The sequence below is a fragment of the Diabrotica virgifera genome, chromosome 1 (assembly GCF_917563875.1).
Source record: "Diabrotica virgifera virgifera chromosome 1, PGI_DIABVI_V3a".
NCBI lineage: Eukaryota > Metazoa > Arthropoda > Insecta > Coleoptera > Chrysomelidae > Diabrotica > Diabrotica virgifera.
The window spans coordinates 16,588,494-16,603,615 of NC_065443.1; the positions used below are offsets into that span (position 1 = coordinate 16,588,494).

At 32.9% G+C, this 15,122-nt stretch overlaps 1 protein-coding gene across 2 annotated transcripts; it reads left to right on the top strand.

Annotated features, from left to right (window-relative positions):
• Positions 1 to 272: 272 nt before the first annotated feature.
• Positions 273 to 14,316, top strand: LOC114334237 (tetratricopeptide repeat protein 19 homolog, mitochondrial). Of its 2 annotated transcripts, none has more exons than XM_028284273.2 (3): positions 273 to 997; positions 9,332 to 9,806; positions 14,148 to 14,316. In XM_028284273.2, the coding sequence occupies exons 1-3, from the start codon at positions 512 to 514 to the stop codon at positions 14,246 to 14,248; spliced, it is 1,062 nt and encodes a 353-aa protein (XP_028140074.2). In that variant the 5' UTR covers positions 273 to 511; the 3' UTR covers positions 14,249 to 14,316. The 2 variants fall into 2 exon arrangements, with proteins under 2 accessions (XP_028140074.2, XP_028140075.2); XM_028284274.2 differs by having other exon boundaries at positions 723 to 866.
• Positions 14,317 to 15,122: the final 806 nt, after the last annotated feature.

Sequence of the window (15,122 nt, forward strand, 5' to 3'; positions counted from 1 at the left end):
TTTCAAAAAATTAAAGAGATATAAAAATAACAAATACAGTAATATATGGTATCATTTATACTTATCAAATAGTGTTTATCACATATTTGAAGAAAAAGAAATAAAAATTGTATTTAAAATTTAGTGTTTATATTTCTTTTAAACTGCTCTCCTATAAAATTTCAATTTTATGAGTTAATCAGAGTTAATACAGTTTAGCTCTGAGGTACAGAAATATTAAAACTCCTGCAACGAGAAATAGAAGTTGCCTATATCTGGTGCTGACACTGACACAACACATTTGACATTAGCCTAACCTAAAATAAAAGACAACTTCATTAGCTTCAAATCAAATTTGTATTTTTTAATTTCAATTTCAAGTTCTCAACAATTAAATATTAATTTTTTTATAGTTTAAAGTGCGATTTTTCTTACTATCTGTTACCTAACTTTGAATTTGACGTTGACATCGGGGAGTGATGATTTTTTTAAATTGTTGTAGTGTTAAATATAGTCAAAATTAATAAGAAGTATGAACAACTTTAGACAACTTATATTTAATGCATTTCGAGTAAATAAGTTACGAAACTCCGCGATAGTAAAAAATGTCTGCTTCAGAGAGAATCCCAGAACTTTTACAGCTATCACAAAATTCCCATTTGTACCCAACCTCCAAAAAAATACTTTATTCAGTATTCATAAAAGTGTCTTAGCTGTGAGTTTACTAACTTGGCTAGGGTTTGCAAAAGAGGACGAAGAAAAGGAATCAGAACTAATAATGACCTTAAAGAGAGCTGTGCTTTGTATGCAAAGAGAACAGTTCGAGAAAGCCGAGCAAATGCTTCATCTTGCATTGAGAATAGCACAGCAGCAACAAAATGAACAAGGTATAGTTTATTGCTACGATTTAATGGCGAATTTAGCATTTGATCAAAGGGATTTAAATAAGGCACATAAATTATTTGTAAGTGTCCTACAAATGCTTCTTAGTTCTGGAATTGCAGACGATGATATTAAGGTGTAGTATATTATTCTTGCATTATTGTACTTTGTGACTCACTAACCCACGATCATCATCATCATTCTCTTTGCCTTATCCCTATGCGGGTTCAGCTTCCCTAATTGCATTTCTCCACACAATTCTATCTTGGGTCATATCAATGTTAATCCCCTTTACCAACATGTCCTGCCTTATCGTCTCCCCCCCAGGTCTTCTTTGGTCTTCCTCTCCTACTCCTTCCAGGTATCTGCACTTCAGCTATTCTTTGTATTGGGTGATTAACTTCTCAGCATTGAACATGACCAAACCATCTTAACCTATGCTCTCTCATTTTGGCATCAATTGGTGCCACACCTAGACTTCCCCTAATATACTCATTTCTAATTTTATCCTTCTTTGTCACTCACCTCATCCATCTAAGCATTCTCATTTCCTCCACATATATTCGTTGTTCCTCTTTCTTTTTCACTGCCCAACATTCAGTTCCGTACATCATAGCCGGTCTTATGGCTGTTTTATAGAATTTTCTCTTCAGCTTCATTGGAATTTTTCTGTCACACAACACACCACTCGCTTCTTTCCATATTGCTTTTCACAATCATTTCACCATCCAAAGATACCATTTTATTTGTAGTAACTCCATCTTTAAATGAACATTCCAAATACTCTGTTTTTGTCCTACTAAGTTTTAAACCTTTTTCCTCCAGAGCTTGTCTCCACTGTTCTAGTTTTTGTTCCAAGTCTCTTTCACTATTTCCTACTAACACGACATCATCAGCATACATTAAGCACCATGGAATGTTACTCTGTAATTTCGCTGTTATCTGGCCCAAAACTAATGAGAATAAATACGGACTAAGCACAGAGCCTCGGTGCAATCCTACACATGAAATTTATCAGTCTCTCCCACACCTGTCCTAACACTAGTCGTTACTCCCTCGTACATATCCCTCACAATCTTTACATATTCACCAGGGACTTCTTTCTTATTGAGTGCCCACCACAGAATCTCTCGAAGAACTCTATCATATACTTTCTCAAGATCAATGAATACCATATGAGCGTTTGTTTCTTTACTCCTGTATTTTTTCATCAACTGCCTTATAATGAAAATTGCATCTGTTGTTGATCTACCCTGCATAAAGCCAAATTGATTCTTGGATATTTTGGTCTCTTCACGTATCCGTCTATCAATTACTCTTTCCCATATTTTCATGGTGTAGCTAAGCAGTTTTATAGCCCTGTAGTTTGTACATTGTTGTATATCTCCCTTGTTTTTGTAAACAGGTACCAGTATACTGCTTCTCCATTCGTCTGGCATTTGTCCAACTTCCATAATTCTATTAAATAGCCCTGCTAGCCACCTTGTTCCTGTCTCTCCTAATGCTCTCCATACTTCCCCAGGAATATCATCTGGTCCTACCGCTTTTCCTTTCTTTATTTTTTGAAGCGCTTGAGCCACTTCCTCGTTTGTTATTTTGGTGATCATTGCTGCTACTGTCTCCGTTGACTCTACAGGCTGTCTGTCAAATTATTCATTTAATAAGCTGTCAAAGTACTTTCTCCATCTCTTTTTGACATCCCTTTCGTGAACTAGTAATTTATTATTTTCATCTCGGATATATCTAATCTGATTAAAATCTTTTGCTTTCTTTGCTCTCTGTTTGGCTATTTTATATATCTTCGTTTCGCCTTCCCTGGTATCAAGTTGATCGTATAGGTTTGAATACGCTTCTGCTTTGGCTTTTGCTACTGCTACTTTCGCTTCTTTTTTCGCCACCATATAGTTTTGAAGATCTGTGTCGGATCTGGTTTCTTGTCACTTTTTATATAATTTTCTCTTCTCTTTTATTTTTCCTTGTACTTCGTTTGACCACCACCAAGTCTCTTTATCCTCAAACTTTTTTCCTGACATTTTCCCAAGTATTTCAATAGCAGTCTCTCGAATACTACTGGCCATTTTTCTCCAAATTGTATTAGGGCTTCCTTTCATGTTCCAACATATTTTTTCTACTATTCTTCTTCTGACTAGACCTTGTTTCTCATCTTTTAGCAGCCACCACTTGATTTTTTGTGGTCCTCTCTGATATTTTTGTTTAGTTTCGCTTTTTACTTCGATGTCCAGAACAAGCAACTTATGTTGTTGGCTTACTGTCTCACTAACTATTACCTTGCAGTCCTTGCATTCACGTATGTATCCTTGACTAACCCACGATCATATTTTTGATATTGACAAGAGTATTGAGTGTAACATTAATCCTACCTGTGTATGTTAATCTTTTCTGTCTGTTTGGGAGTACTAGGATCACTCTTTGTTTTTAATATTCTGTGCGGTTAGGTGTCTTTCTTCAGTATTTCTGACGTCTCTTAAGCTGGCAGAGCAAGGTCAGCAGAATCGAAAAATTTTTTGTGCAAAATTTAAGGCTAATTAAATGCCCTAATTAAAAATTTAGGGCTCAATTAGTTTGCCGTAAAATGAATGTTCTGCTAGCTTAAGTTTAAGTCAGCAGAACAATGCGAAAAACAGTGCTAAAACTATTTAATTCGCAATTCTATTGAGCCCTGAATTAAAGGCTATTTAAAGGCTCTAAGAAAAACCAAAAATGAAATTGATTGAATAAACGATTTTCCGAAAAATTAACCATATCTATAATCAGAAGTTCGAACCAGCAGAGCAATGCAGAAAAAGTAATAAAAACTATTTTAATCGAATTTAATCCAACGTCATATTTAAAGGCTATTTAAAGGCTCTAAGAAAAACCGAAAATGAAATTGATTGGAAAAACGATTTTCCGAAAAATTTCCCATTTCTATAATCAGAAGCTCGAACGAGCAGAGCAATACAGAAAAAGTTATAAAAACTATTTAAATCGAAATTTATCCAACGTCATATTTAAAGGCTCTAAGAAAAACCGAAAATAAAATTGATTGGAAAAACGATTTTCCGAAAAATTTACCATATCTATAATCAGAAGCTCGAACGAGCAGAGCAATGCAGAAAAGGAAATAAAAACTATTTTAAACGAAATTTATCCAACGTCATATTTAAAGGCTCTTTAAAGGCTCTAAGATAAACCGAAAATGAAATTGATTGGAAAAACGATTTTCCGAAAACTTAACCATTTCTATAATCAGAAGCTCGAACGAGCAGAGCAATGCAGAAAAAGAAATAAAAACTATTTCAATCGAAATTTATCCAACGTCATATTTAAAGGCTCTTTAAAGGCTCTAAGAAAAACCAAAAATGAAATTGATTGGAAAAACGATTTTCCGAAAAATTTACCATATCTATGATCAGAAGTTCGAACCAGCAGAGCAATGCAGAAAAAGTAATAAAAACTATTTGAATCGAATTCAATCCAACGTCATATTTAAAGGCTATTTAAAGGCTCTAAGAATAACCGAAAATGAAATTGATTGGAAAAACGATTTTCCGAAAAATTTACCATTTCTATAATCAGAAGCTCGAACGAGCAGAGCAATACAGAAAAAGTTATAAAAACTATTTAAATCGAAATTTATTCAACGTCATATTTGAAGGCTCTTTAAAGGCTCTAAGGAAAACCGAAAATGAAATTGATTGGAAAAACGATTATCCGAAAAATTTAACATTTCTATTATCAGAAGCTCGAACGAGCAGAGCAATACAGAAAAAGTTATAAAAACTATTTTAAACGAAATTTATCCAACGTGATATTTAAAGGCTCTTTAAAGGCTCTAAGGAAAACCGAAAATGAAATTGATTGGAAAAACGATTATCCGAAAAATTTAACATTTCTATTATCAGAAGCTCGAACGAGCAGAGCAATACAGAAAAAGTTATAAAAACTATTTTAAACGAAATTTATCCAACGTGATATTTAAAGGCTCTTTAAAAGCTCTAAGAAAAACCAAAAATGAAATTGATTGGAAGAACGATTTTCCGAAAAATTTACCATATCTATAATCAGAAGTTTGAACCAGCAAAGCAATGCAGAAAAAGTAATAAAAACTATTTTAATCGAATTTAATCCAACGTCATATTTAAAGACTATTTAAAGGCTCTAAGAAAAACCGAAAATGAAATTGATTGGAAAAACGATTGTCCGAAAACTTAACCATTTCTATAATCCGAAGCTCGAACGAGCAGAGCAATGCAGAAAAAGTAATAAAAACTATTTTAAACGAAATTAATCCAACGTCATATTTAAAGGCTCTTTAAAGGCTCTAAGAAAAACCAAAAATGAAATTGATTGGAAAAACGATTTTCCGAAAAATTTACCATTTCTATAATCAGAAGCTCGAACGAGCAGAGCAATACAGAAAAAGTTATAAAAACTATTTAAATCGAAATTTATTCAACGTCATATTTAAAGGTTATTCCAAGGCTCTAAGAAAAACCTATAATGAAATTGATTGGAAAAACGATTTTCCGAAAACTTAACCATTTCTATAATCAGAAGCTCGAACGAGCAGAGCAATGCAGAAAAAGTAATAAAAAATATTTTAAACGAAATTTATCCAACGTGATATTTAAAGGCTCTTTAAAGGCTCTAAGGAAAACCGAAAATGAAATTGATTGGAAAAACGATTATCCGAAAAATTTAACATTTCTATTATCAGAAGCTCGAACGAGCAGAGCAATACAGAAAAAGTTATAAAAACTATTTAAATCGAAATTCATTCAACGTCATATTTAAAGGTTATTCCAAGGCTCTAAGAAAAACCTATAATGAAATTGATTGGAAAAACGATTTTCCGAAAACTTAACCATTTCTATAATCAGAAGCTCGAACCAGCAGAGCAATGCAGAAAAAGTAATAAAAACTATTTTAAACGAAATTTATCCAACGTCATATTTAAAGGCTCTTTAAAGGCTCTAAGTAAAACCGAAAATGAAATTGATTTGAAAAACGATTTTCCAAAAAATTTACCATTTCTATAATCAGAAGCTCGAACGAGCAGAGCAATGCAGAAAAAGTAATAAAAACTATTTTAATCGAAATTTATTCAACGTCATATTTAAAGGCTCTTCAAAGGCTTTAAGAAAAAACAAAAAATCAAATTGATTGGAAAAATGTTTTCTGAAAAATTAACCATCTCTATAATTAGAAGCTCGAACCAGCAAAGCAATGCAGAAAAAGTAATAAAAACTATTTCGATTGAAATTTATTTAACGTCATCTTTAAAAGCTATAAGAAAAAACAAAAACGCAATTTATTTAAAAAACTATCTTCGTGGAATTTAACGATTTCTATAATTTGAGGCTCGCGCTAGCAGAACAAGGGATAAAAAGTAACAAAAACAATTTTGATCTAAATTCATTTAACGTAATCTCTGAAAGCTCTCTGAAGGCTATAAGAAAAACTAAAAATGAAATTGATTTGAAAAATTGAAAATTTCTAGAATTAAACCTTTCATTTGTACAGTATAGCAAAAAATGTAACAAAAACTATTTCGATCAAAACGTATTGAACTTCATCTTTAACGGCTTTTTAAGGTGTTGAAAAAAAAAAAAACATGAAACGAAATCGATTGAAACAACGATTTTTCGAAAAATTCAAGATTAAAATCTTTGGAGGTTCGATGTAGCAGAGCAATTTAAAAACATTGATTAAAGTTGTTATGATCGAAATTTCTTTATACATTTAGCCCTGCCGTAGATAATTCATGTTAGAAAAGTTACTACTTTGTTTTTTTACCATATTATCACTGAATATGTTATTTGAATCTGTGCATGTGCGATCTTCTTGTACGAGGTATATGTTCATTAATTTTTTGATTATTATGTCCTCTGCTAAATATTATTTTTAAATTTAAATAGTTTTTATAACTTTTTCTGTATTGCTCTGCTCGTTCGAGCTTCTGATAATAGAAATGTTAAATTTTTCGGATAATCGTTTTTCCAATCAATTTCATTTTCGGTTTTCCTTAGAGCCTTTAAAGAGCCTTCAAATATGACGTTGGATAAATTTCGTTTAAAATAGTTTTTATTACTTTTTTTGCATTGCTCTGCTGGTTCGAGCTTCTGATTAGAGAAATGGTTAAGTTTTCGGAAAATCGTTTTTCCAATCAATTTCATTATAGGTTTTTCTTAGAGCCTTTAAATAGCCTTTAAATATGACGTTGAATAAATTTCGATAGTTTTTATAACTTTTTCTGTATTGCTCTGCTCGTTCGAGCTTCTGATTATAGAAATGGTAAATTTTTCGGAAAATCGTTTTTCCAATCAATTTCATTTTCGGTTATTCTTAGAGCCTTTAAATAGCCTTTAAATATGACGTTGGATTGAATTCGATTCAAATAGTTTTTATTACTTTTTCTGCATGGCTCTGCTGGTTCGAACTTCTGATCATAGATATGGTAAATTTTTCGGAAAATCGTTTTTCCAATCAATTTCATTTTTGGTTTTTCTTAGAGCCTTTAAAGAGCCTTTAAATATGACGTTGGATAAATTTCGATTGAAATAGTTTTTATTTCTTTTTCTGCATTGCTCTGCTCGTTCGAGCTTCTGATTATAGAAATGGTTAAGTTTTCGGAAAATCGTTTTTCCAATCAATTTCATTTTCGGTTTATCTTAGAGCCTTTAAATATGACGTTGGATAAATTTCGTTTAAAATAGTTTTTATTTCCTTTTCTGCATTGCTCTGCTCGTTCGAGCTTCTGATTATAGATATGGTAAATTTTTCGGAAAATCGTTTTTCCAATCAATTTTATTTTCGGTTTTTCTTAGAGCCTTTAAAAAGCCTTTAAATATGACGTTGGATAAATTTCGATTTAAATAGTTTTTATAACTTTTTCTGTATTGCTCTGCTCGTTCGAGCTTCTGATTATAGAAATGGGAAATTTTTCGGAAAATCGTTTTTCCAATCAATTTCATTTTCGGTTTTTCTTAGAGCCTTTAAATAGCCTTTAAATATGACGTTGGATTAAATTCGATTAAAATAGTTTTTATTACTTTTTCTGCATTGCTCTGCTGGTTCGAACTTCTGATTATAGATATGGTTAATTTTTCGGAAAATCGTTTATTCAATCAATTTAATTTTTGGTTTTTCTTAGAGCCTTTAAATAGCCTTTAATTCAGGGCTCAATAGAATTGCGAATTAAATAGTTTTAGCACTGTTTTTCGCATTGTTCTGCTGACTTAAACTTAAACTAGCAGAACATTCATTTTACGGCAAACTAATTGAGCCCTAAATTTTTAATTAGGGCATTTAATTAGCCTTAAATTTTGCACAAAAAATTTTTCGATTCTGCTGACCTTGCTCTGCCAGCTTAAGAGACGTGTATTTCTGAATTTTTACTAGGTCAACGATTTCAAACTGGTAATACATGCTAAGTAATGTCCCAAGTAATTAGTAATAGTGCATATCGACGCTTATCTAAGAACACCATCCAAGTCACAATGTGGCAGTTTTTAATTTTGAATGCCATGGGATAAAGTTACTTTTCTTGTGGGATACTAACAATATTATTTGATTATTTATTAAATTAAGACATGAATAAAATAAAAGAAATATGAATATTACCATTGATGCTTACTTTTAATCTATTAAAAAACATATTTAAATAAAAATTGTTTACAAATCTCAAAAATTATAAAATTGTGAAGTTTTTTTCTTTTCTGTAAAATTAGACAAAACAACTTATATGGTGCTATTAGATAAGCAATGATATATTAAAATTCGTCAGGATGGTTCAATATGTGAATTTTGTAAGACTAAATTAAATATATCTGAATTACTTTCCATCATGCCAGAAAGAAACAATTCCAGACTCACTGCCTATATACCTGTTCAATCACAAATTAATCCCTTAATTTGTAATCTCACGGTAATCTTAACTTCTCAGTTTTTCTTAGTTTCACAGTGTATAATTGTGAAATATATCAATTAATACTTTAATCACCAGTTTATTCAACTTCCGACAAATTGAATGAATTGCCAAATAGTGTTGCAATACCTAATGTCCTCATTTAAATTATATTTGTCAGCTTTTAAAGTACAAAGTTTTTGTTACTGTGTAAAGGCATTAACCTTATGCTGAGGTGTACATTATTGGTGAGCTTATAAATTAGGGGACATTATTAGAGGTGCACATTATTGGTGAGCTTATACATTAGGAGAGTCGGGCTCTTTTGAGTGCAGTCTGTTTAGAATAGTTACCTACCTTATTAAAAACTACTATATGACAAGTACTGTTACTGTGTAACAAAGTTCAAAAACTCCATTTTTTACACTTTTTTCCCAATTATTGCTATTTTTCAAACAATAAACATTAAATTTTGAATTTCTCACTAGTCAAATATGTATAATTAAAAACGAATCTTTTACTTTTATATTTATAATATATTATATTTACAATATATTTTAGGTAATTCACATAAGCTTAAAACTAGCTAGAATATGCCAACTTTATGCTGAAATTGAAAATGCCGAAATCGGTTATAAATGGTGCCTGGAACAAATCAAAAAGAAAAAAGCCCAGACAGATGACAGCAAAGTACTAAACGGAGTCATACATGATTGGTACGCTCAATTCCTATTAGACAAAGGAGAAGTCAACAAAGCTTTAGTGCATCTTAAAGAAGCTCATAAAATATGTAGCGAGATGGTGGGCAACAGTTCTGATGAAGCAGTTTTATTATTAAATGACTTAGGTACTACGAGTTTTAGAGCTGAAGATATGGTGAACGCAGAAAAGTATTTAACGGAAGCTGTTAGTATAGGAAAACAGCTTGAAGACAAATCACATTTAGGGGTTGTACAGGCCAATTTAGGCTTAGTTTTACTAGATAAGGGCTTTATGGATTTAGCAGAAAAGAATTGTAAAGAGGCGTGGCATTTAGGTAAGTATTTTGGCACTATAAGGTTCAGAAAAGCTCAAATTTTAATATTTTCATTGGTTCAAACTAGTAAAGGGTTTCAAAAAAGATAATAAATATCAATGAAAAGCTAACAAAAGTATGTACAGAATGGGGCAAAATAAACAGTACTGAAATGAATACTGAAATGTTTATGATGATTTATATTTATCTAGTATACTGGCCGTGTCTTTCTAATACCTCGTAACCCCAAAATCACGATTGTTCAGGAGACAAGAAAAACTATTGCTATTCATACTCTCAGCAATGGGGATACGAGCTCTTAGAAACCCATTTAATAATATAAGTAATGACGTATGGCTTAAAAGGTTTTTTTGAACATGCGAGTTTAGTTTTACATTATACAAATCTGCAAAAAAATGCACTTTCCAATTTTTGTGGGTTACGAGGTATTAGAACGACACAGACGATACATGATATAGCCTTGCAAACATTATTCATGAAGACGCATGTTCCCAATAAAACAAATGTTAAAGATGCCCTCTGGCCAGCGGCGGCTATACGCGGAGGAAAAACGAGGAAATTCCCCCCTTACAAGGTCAAAAAATAAAAAAAACTGTTCAAACATAAAAATATAGGTATTAGCTGACATGAAAACGAAACCACAGAAAGACAAATTCAACCCAATAAACACGCTAATTAAGAAAATTAAGGAAACTATAAATATAGGCTATAAATTATTATTTATGTCTTTTATATAATCTGAGTATCTTTTTATGTTTTTTGGTTGGTTTTTCATTGAAAGTTCTCCCTAAGGCAAATTTCACCTCCCAAGGCAAATTTATAGATTCGCCACTGCCTCTGGCACGAAAAAATCTTTAATTCTAGTCCGCAATTCTGAAATGGCAGACTGTGGATCTGTCTGACTTCTTCAGCATTCCCCATATGTATGCATCAGGTGGCGTTAGGTCTGGGGAGTGGAGATCTCCCAAAACGATCGAGCAGAATTCGAAGAGACTCCCTGGCAGTGTGACAGGTTGTTTTGTCCTGCTGAAACCATTGTTGATTTTAAGCTTGGACCGATTTCGTGACTTTTTCCGTATGACCGAAAATAGTACTCCACTATAGAAATTTTTTTCTACAAAACTGAGAACCATTCTGAAGCACCTAACATTATCACGACATTCACATATGTTATAATGACGTTCGAAAACCACTCAGTACGTTTCAGTGTATGACACATACAAATTTAAGGCATACGAATTTCAGTACTGTTTATTTTGCCGCATACCGTAATTGTCTTAATCATAACAAATGTAATATGTTAGTCAATAAGCCCGGAGCGTAACCATGAGATGGCGACTCTAACGAATTTTCCATATGTATAGGTAGTCCTAACCATTGGAAACTGTCCAAATTTAATGCTATTCTAATTATTATTTACCGAGTTACAGTGGTTGAAGTGACCGTACTCTTGTGATTTTTATAAACAATGGATTCAAAGCAATTTCCTGCGTTGATTTCACTGTTATTTGCTGGGAATGCCGTCCAAACTGAGCAATGGCTCAAAAATGTTACCGGGACTCTGCTCCATCGATTACAATTATTAAACGATAAATTGCTCATTTCGAACGCGGTCGTACCGATACCAATGGGCGCTCTGGAAGGCCAAGTGATGCAGTTATTCCCGGCAAAACCTTAAAAATTATGGAAAACGCAGAGTAAAGTTACAACAAGAGGTAGCTGACACTCTAAAGTTATTAACCCTTAACTTGGCAAAACAAGAAATACGCAAAATAAAAATTATTTCTGACATTATTTGTTGAAGTGGGTCGTCAATTAATACATTTTCACTAATAAACTTTTTTTTTGAACAAATTTTGACTTTGATTTGTACGTGTGTATCTGAATGCACAACGCCAAGAAACCATAAAACAATATGTGTGTATTACAATACACATTACCAATTTGAGTACTTGTTTTCTAAATTAAAATTAGGTGGAAAAATGAAAGAACAACCAGGGTTGTACTGATTTATTTTGCTAACAAAAATATTACAATGATTACTTGCTCATATGAAAATCGAAAAAACAATTTCGTTTTGACACAAAACAAAGACGTACGTCACATTTCGTACATTTTATATGTGTTTGGATATTTACACAATTGCGACATCGGCCCTTTGTGGAAAATTGTGGAAGGTGTCCGAAATTATCAAATCTTATATCACCTTCTGGCCGGGGTTTAAATATGGTTCTTATTCTTTTTTTTTTGGAACAGCGATGTCCTCATTTGAAGGTCTTCCAAGTTTTTTTATTTTCACGAAGCAAGCTGTCGATTATGGAAAAACGAAATTGTTTTAAAGTTTTTGTTCTTTTATATCATCAAAAATTTATATCATTAAAAAACATTTTAAAGTAATCAGTTGGAGATAAAATCTCGTCTGGAACTTGAAAATTATCCTCTTCAATATCTACCGGGTAGCTAAAAGGTTCCTCTGTCCAGCTGTATATTTTCGCTTTCTTGATTTTGTTTTTCTTTTGAACTTTTTGTTGTTGTTTGTTCTTTTTTAAATTGAGAGGTTTATGATCAAGCTCATCTGCTAAGGTTTCATCTACAACATACCCAATACGCTCATCTAGCTCGTTGTTTTTAGCACCTTCTGCATTTTCTACCTTTTCATTGTTTGCTTCGTTTTCCAAGATCTCCTCATTTTCGAGCAATATATTCGATAAAATAGTACACTTAGATGCATTTTCTAATTCATCGTCATCAACACCCTCTATTACAGGATATGCTAAAGGGGCGGACGGTAACATAATATATTCTTCATTATCACTTTCAATATCGGAGTTAATATTTCTATTGGGAACTAAAATATTATACTCACAATCCTTCTCTCATCATTTATTTGTTGAGTTGCTAATTGTATATTCTCTTTGTTCTGTTGGAAGTCATAATCTGAAACAAAGACGAACTTGAAACTAATACCCAGCGCCCATTACTAAAACTTATTGGAATACATTTAAATAAAATCACAAAATATATTAATTTTATACAGTTAACAATTCAACGAGTACTACCCTGGACACCTCTTACTCGTCGTTCTTATTTAAATGGTCTAAAACGGTCAGTGTGTATTTAAATTCACATTTACTGTTGTTCGTGTTATTGGCGATGTGAATTTAAATACACATGTTTTTTAGACGAAGCTCACATTTTATCAAACATCTAAATTACGAAACTATTGACATATTACTAAAGGACAATGCTTACCTTATTCGATTTTATTCACAAAATTAAAATAACTGTACAAAACGCCACAAAAACTAGCGTTATCTTGGGAAAAGTTGGTAAATTGAACCCGGCCAACGGTCGTCACAGAACTAAACTATAAAAAGTTGACAAATTTATTCTCGCCAAATATAAAAATTGCAACAGTGTAGTTACCGGTACAAAGAACAGGGGTGTATCGAAATACAGATTACAATATCTACGCAGATTTGGAGGTTTAAACTTTGTAAAAAAAAATCTAAAATAGGTGTGTATTAAGATACACATTGTCAAGTTAAGGGTTAAAGGGTAGCGTTTTGACTATTGTACATGAACATTTAGGTATGAAAAAGCTGTTTTTCAAATGGGTGCCACGTTTTTTCACCCCCCATTTGATGAATCTCGGCGCTCTTTTGACATGTTTAATTGGAGTAAGTCGGAGTTTTTGCATCGGTATGTCACAAGAATAAAACATCGCTTCACTCCGGAATCAAATCGGTAATCATCTGAGTGAACAGCATCCTGAGAAAGCCGTCCAAAGTGACCAAAGACGCAACAAACCACAGGAAAGGTTATGGCCTCTGTGTTTTGGGACCCGCAAGGAATTATTTTTATTGTCCTTTTTGAAACAATCAACAGCGACTACTATATTGGTTTATTGGAGCGTTTGAAGACCGAAATCGCAAAGAAAAGGTCTTATTTGATGAAAAAAATGGCGCGAATTGTATACCGAGTGGAAATAAATAAAAATAAAAATAAATTGGGGAAATTAGTGGCTACACGTCCTCACTGTTTTCAAACGGAGCATTCCATGTTATCAGCAGAAAGAAAAATTCTTTTTTTCATTGCTATTGAAAGGAATTAGTAGGAAAGTCTGAAGCTTGAAATTATGAGAATTTATACCTTAAACTAAGTGTGTGTGTGAGTAGTCGCTACCCAGATTGCTTCTAGGAAGGGCACAGATGAGGCTCTTGGAAGAACAAGGCTTTGACAGGGAAGGGAATCCAGGAATCGTCTATTTTGAGAATGCTTAAACACATCAGTTACTACATATTCAGCTTCGTTTTTATTATAAAGTATTTATTTTTTTAGGAAGGAAGCTTGAGAACAGCGAATCAATTAACCAGGCCAGTTATTGTTTAGACCAAATAAAGATGAATTTGGAAGAGAAGAGCAAGAAAGTGCCAGCGTAGTCTAGATATTTTATGACGTTCAGTATTTTTGTTATTAATTTTTTTAAATAAAATATATTATATTTTGATTAGTGTATGTTTGTTTGCCATATCTATATGCCTTAAAAGAAAAACCTTTAATCAGTGTGTTTTGCCAGTGTTGACTTACAGAGTGGAAACATTGACCATGACAAGGAGAACAGTGCAAAAGATCCGTGTGTCTCAAAGGGCGATGGAGCGTGCTATATTGCGTTTCACTACGAGACAAGATCCCAAACCGCCAGCTACGACAAAGATCAGGAGTGGCTGATGCAGTAGAGAACTGGGCAGGTCACATGGCTCGAATGACATATAATAGATGGACAAAACGGATACTGGAATGGGGACAGTGTGGAGAGATGATGCCTACAGAAGCAGAGGTCATCCACCAACACGTTGGACTGATGATATAAAACATTTTCATAGGAATTGGATGCAAGGGGCACAATATCGAAATAGATGGAAAATTATGAGGGAGATCTATGTCCAGTAATGGGCAAGCGAAGATTGAATGATGATGATATTTGTGTGATAAAAAACCGTGTGGAACAATAGTTACAGACCAGAGGCGAAGCTTTTGTTGTTGGATCTTTACTAAAGAGTATAATTAAAAATAATACTCGAAAAATTTGAAGATGATTAGTATAATTCAGAACTAGGAAACAAGCTGTCATGCCAGCCACTAGAATTACTGGCAAATCGTAAACGTGCAGAGATTGGGATGATTTTCTTTGAAATAGGTATTAAAACTGTCCTTTCTGGTCGATTGGGTAGTCTTGGAGCAAATTTTCCTCACATCCTTGCCTGCTCCTTTATCTCCTCACATCCTTGCCTGCATGTAGAAGAGGACTTTTGT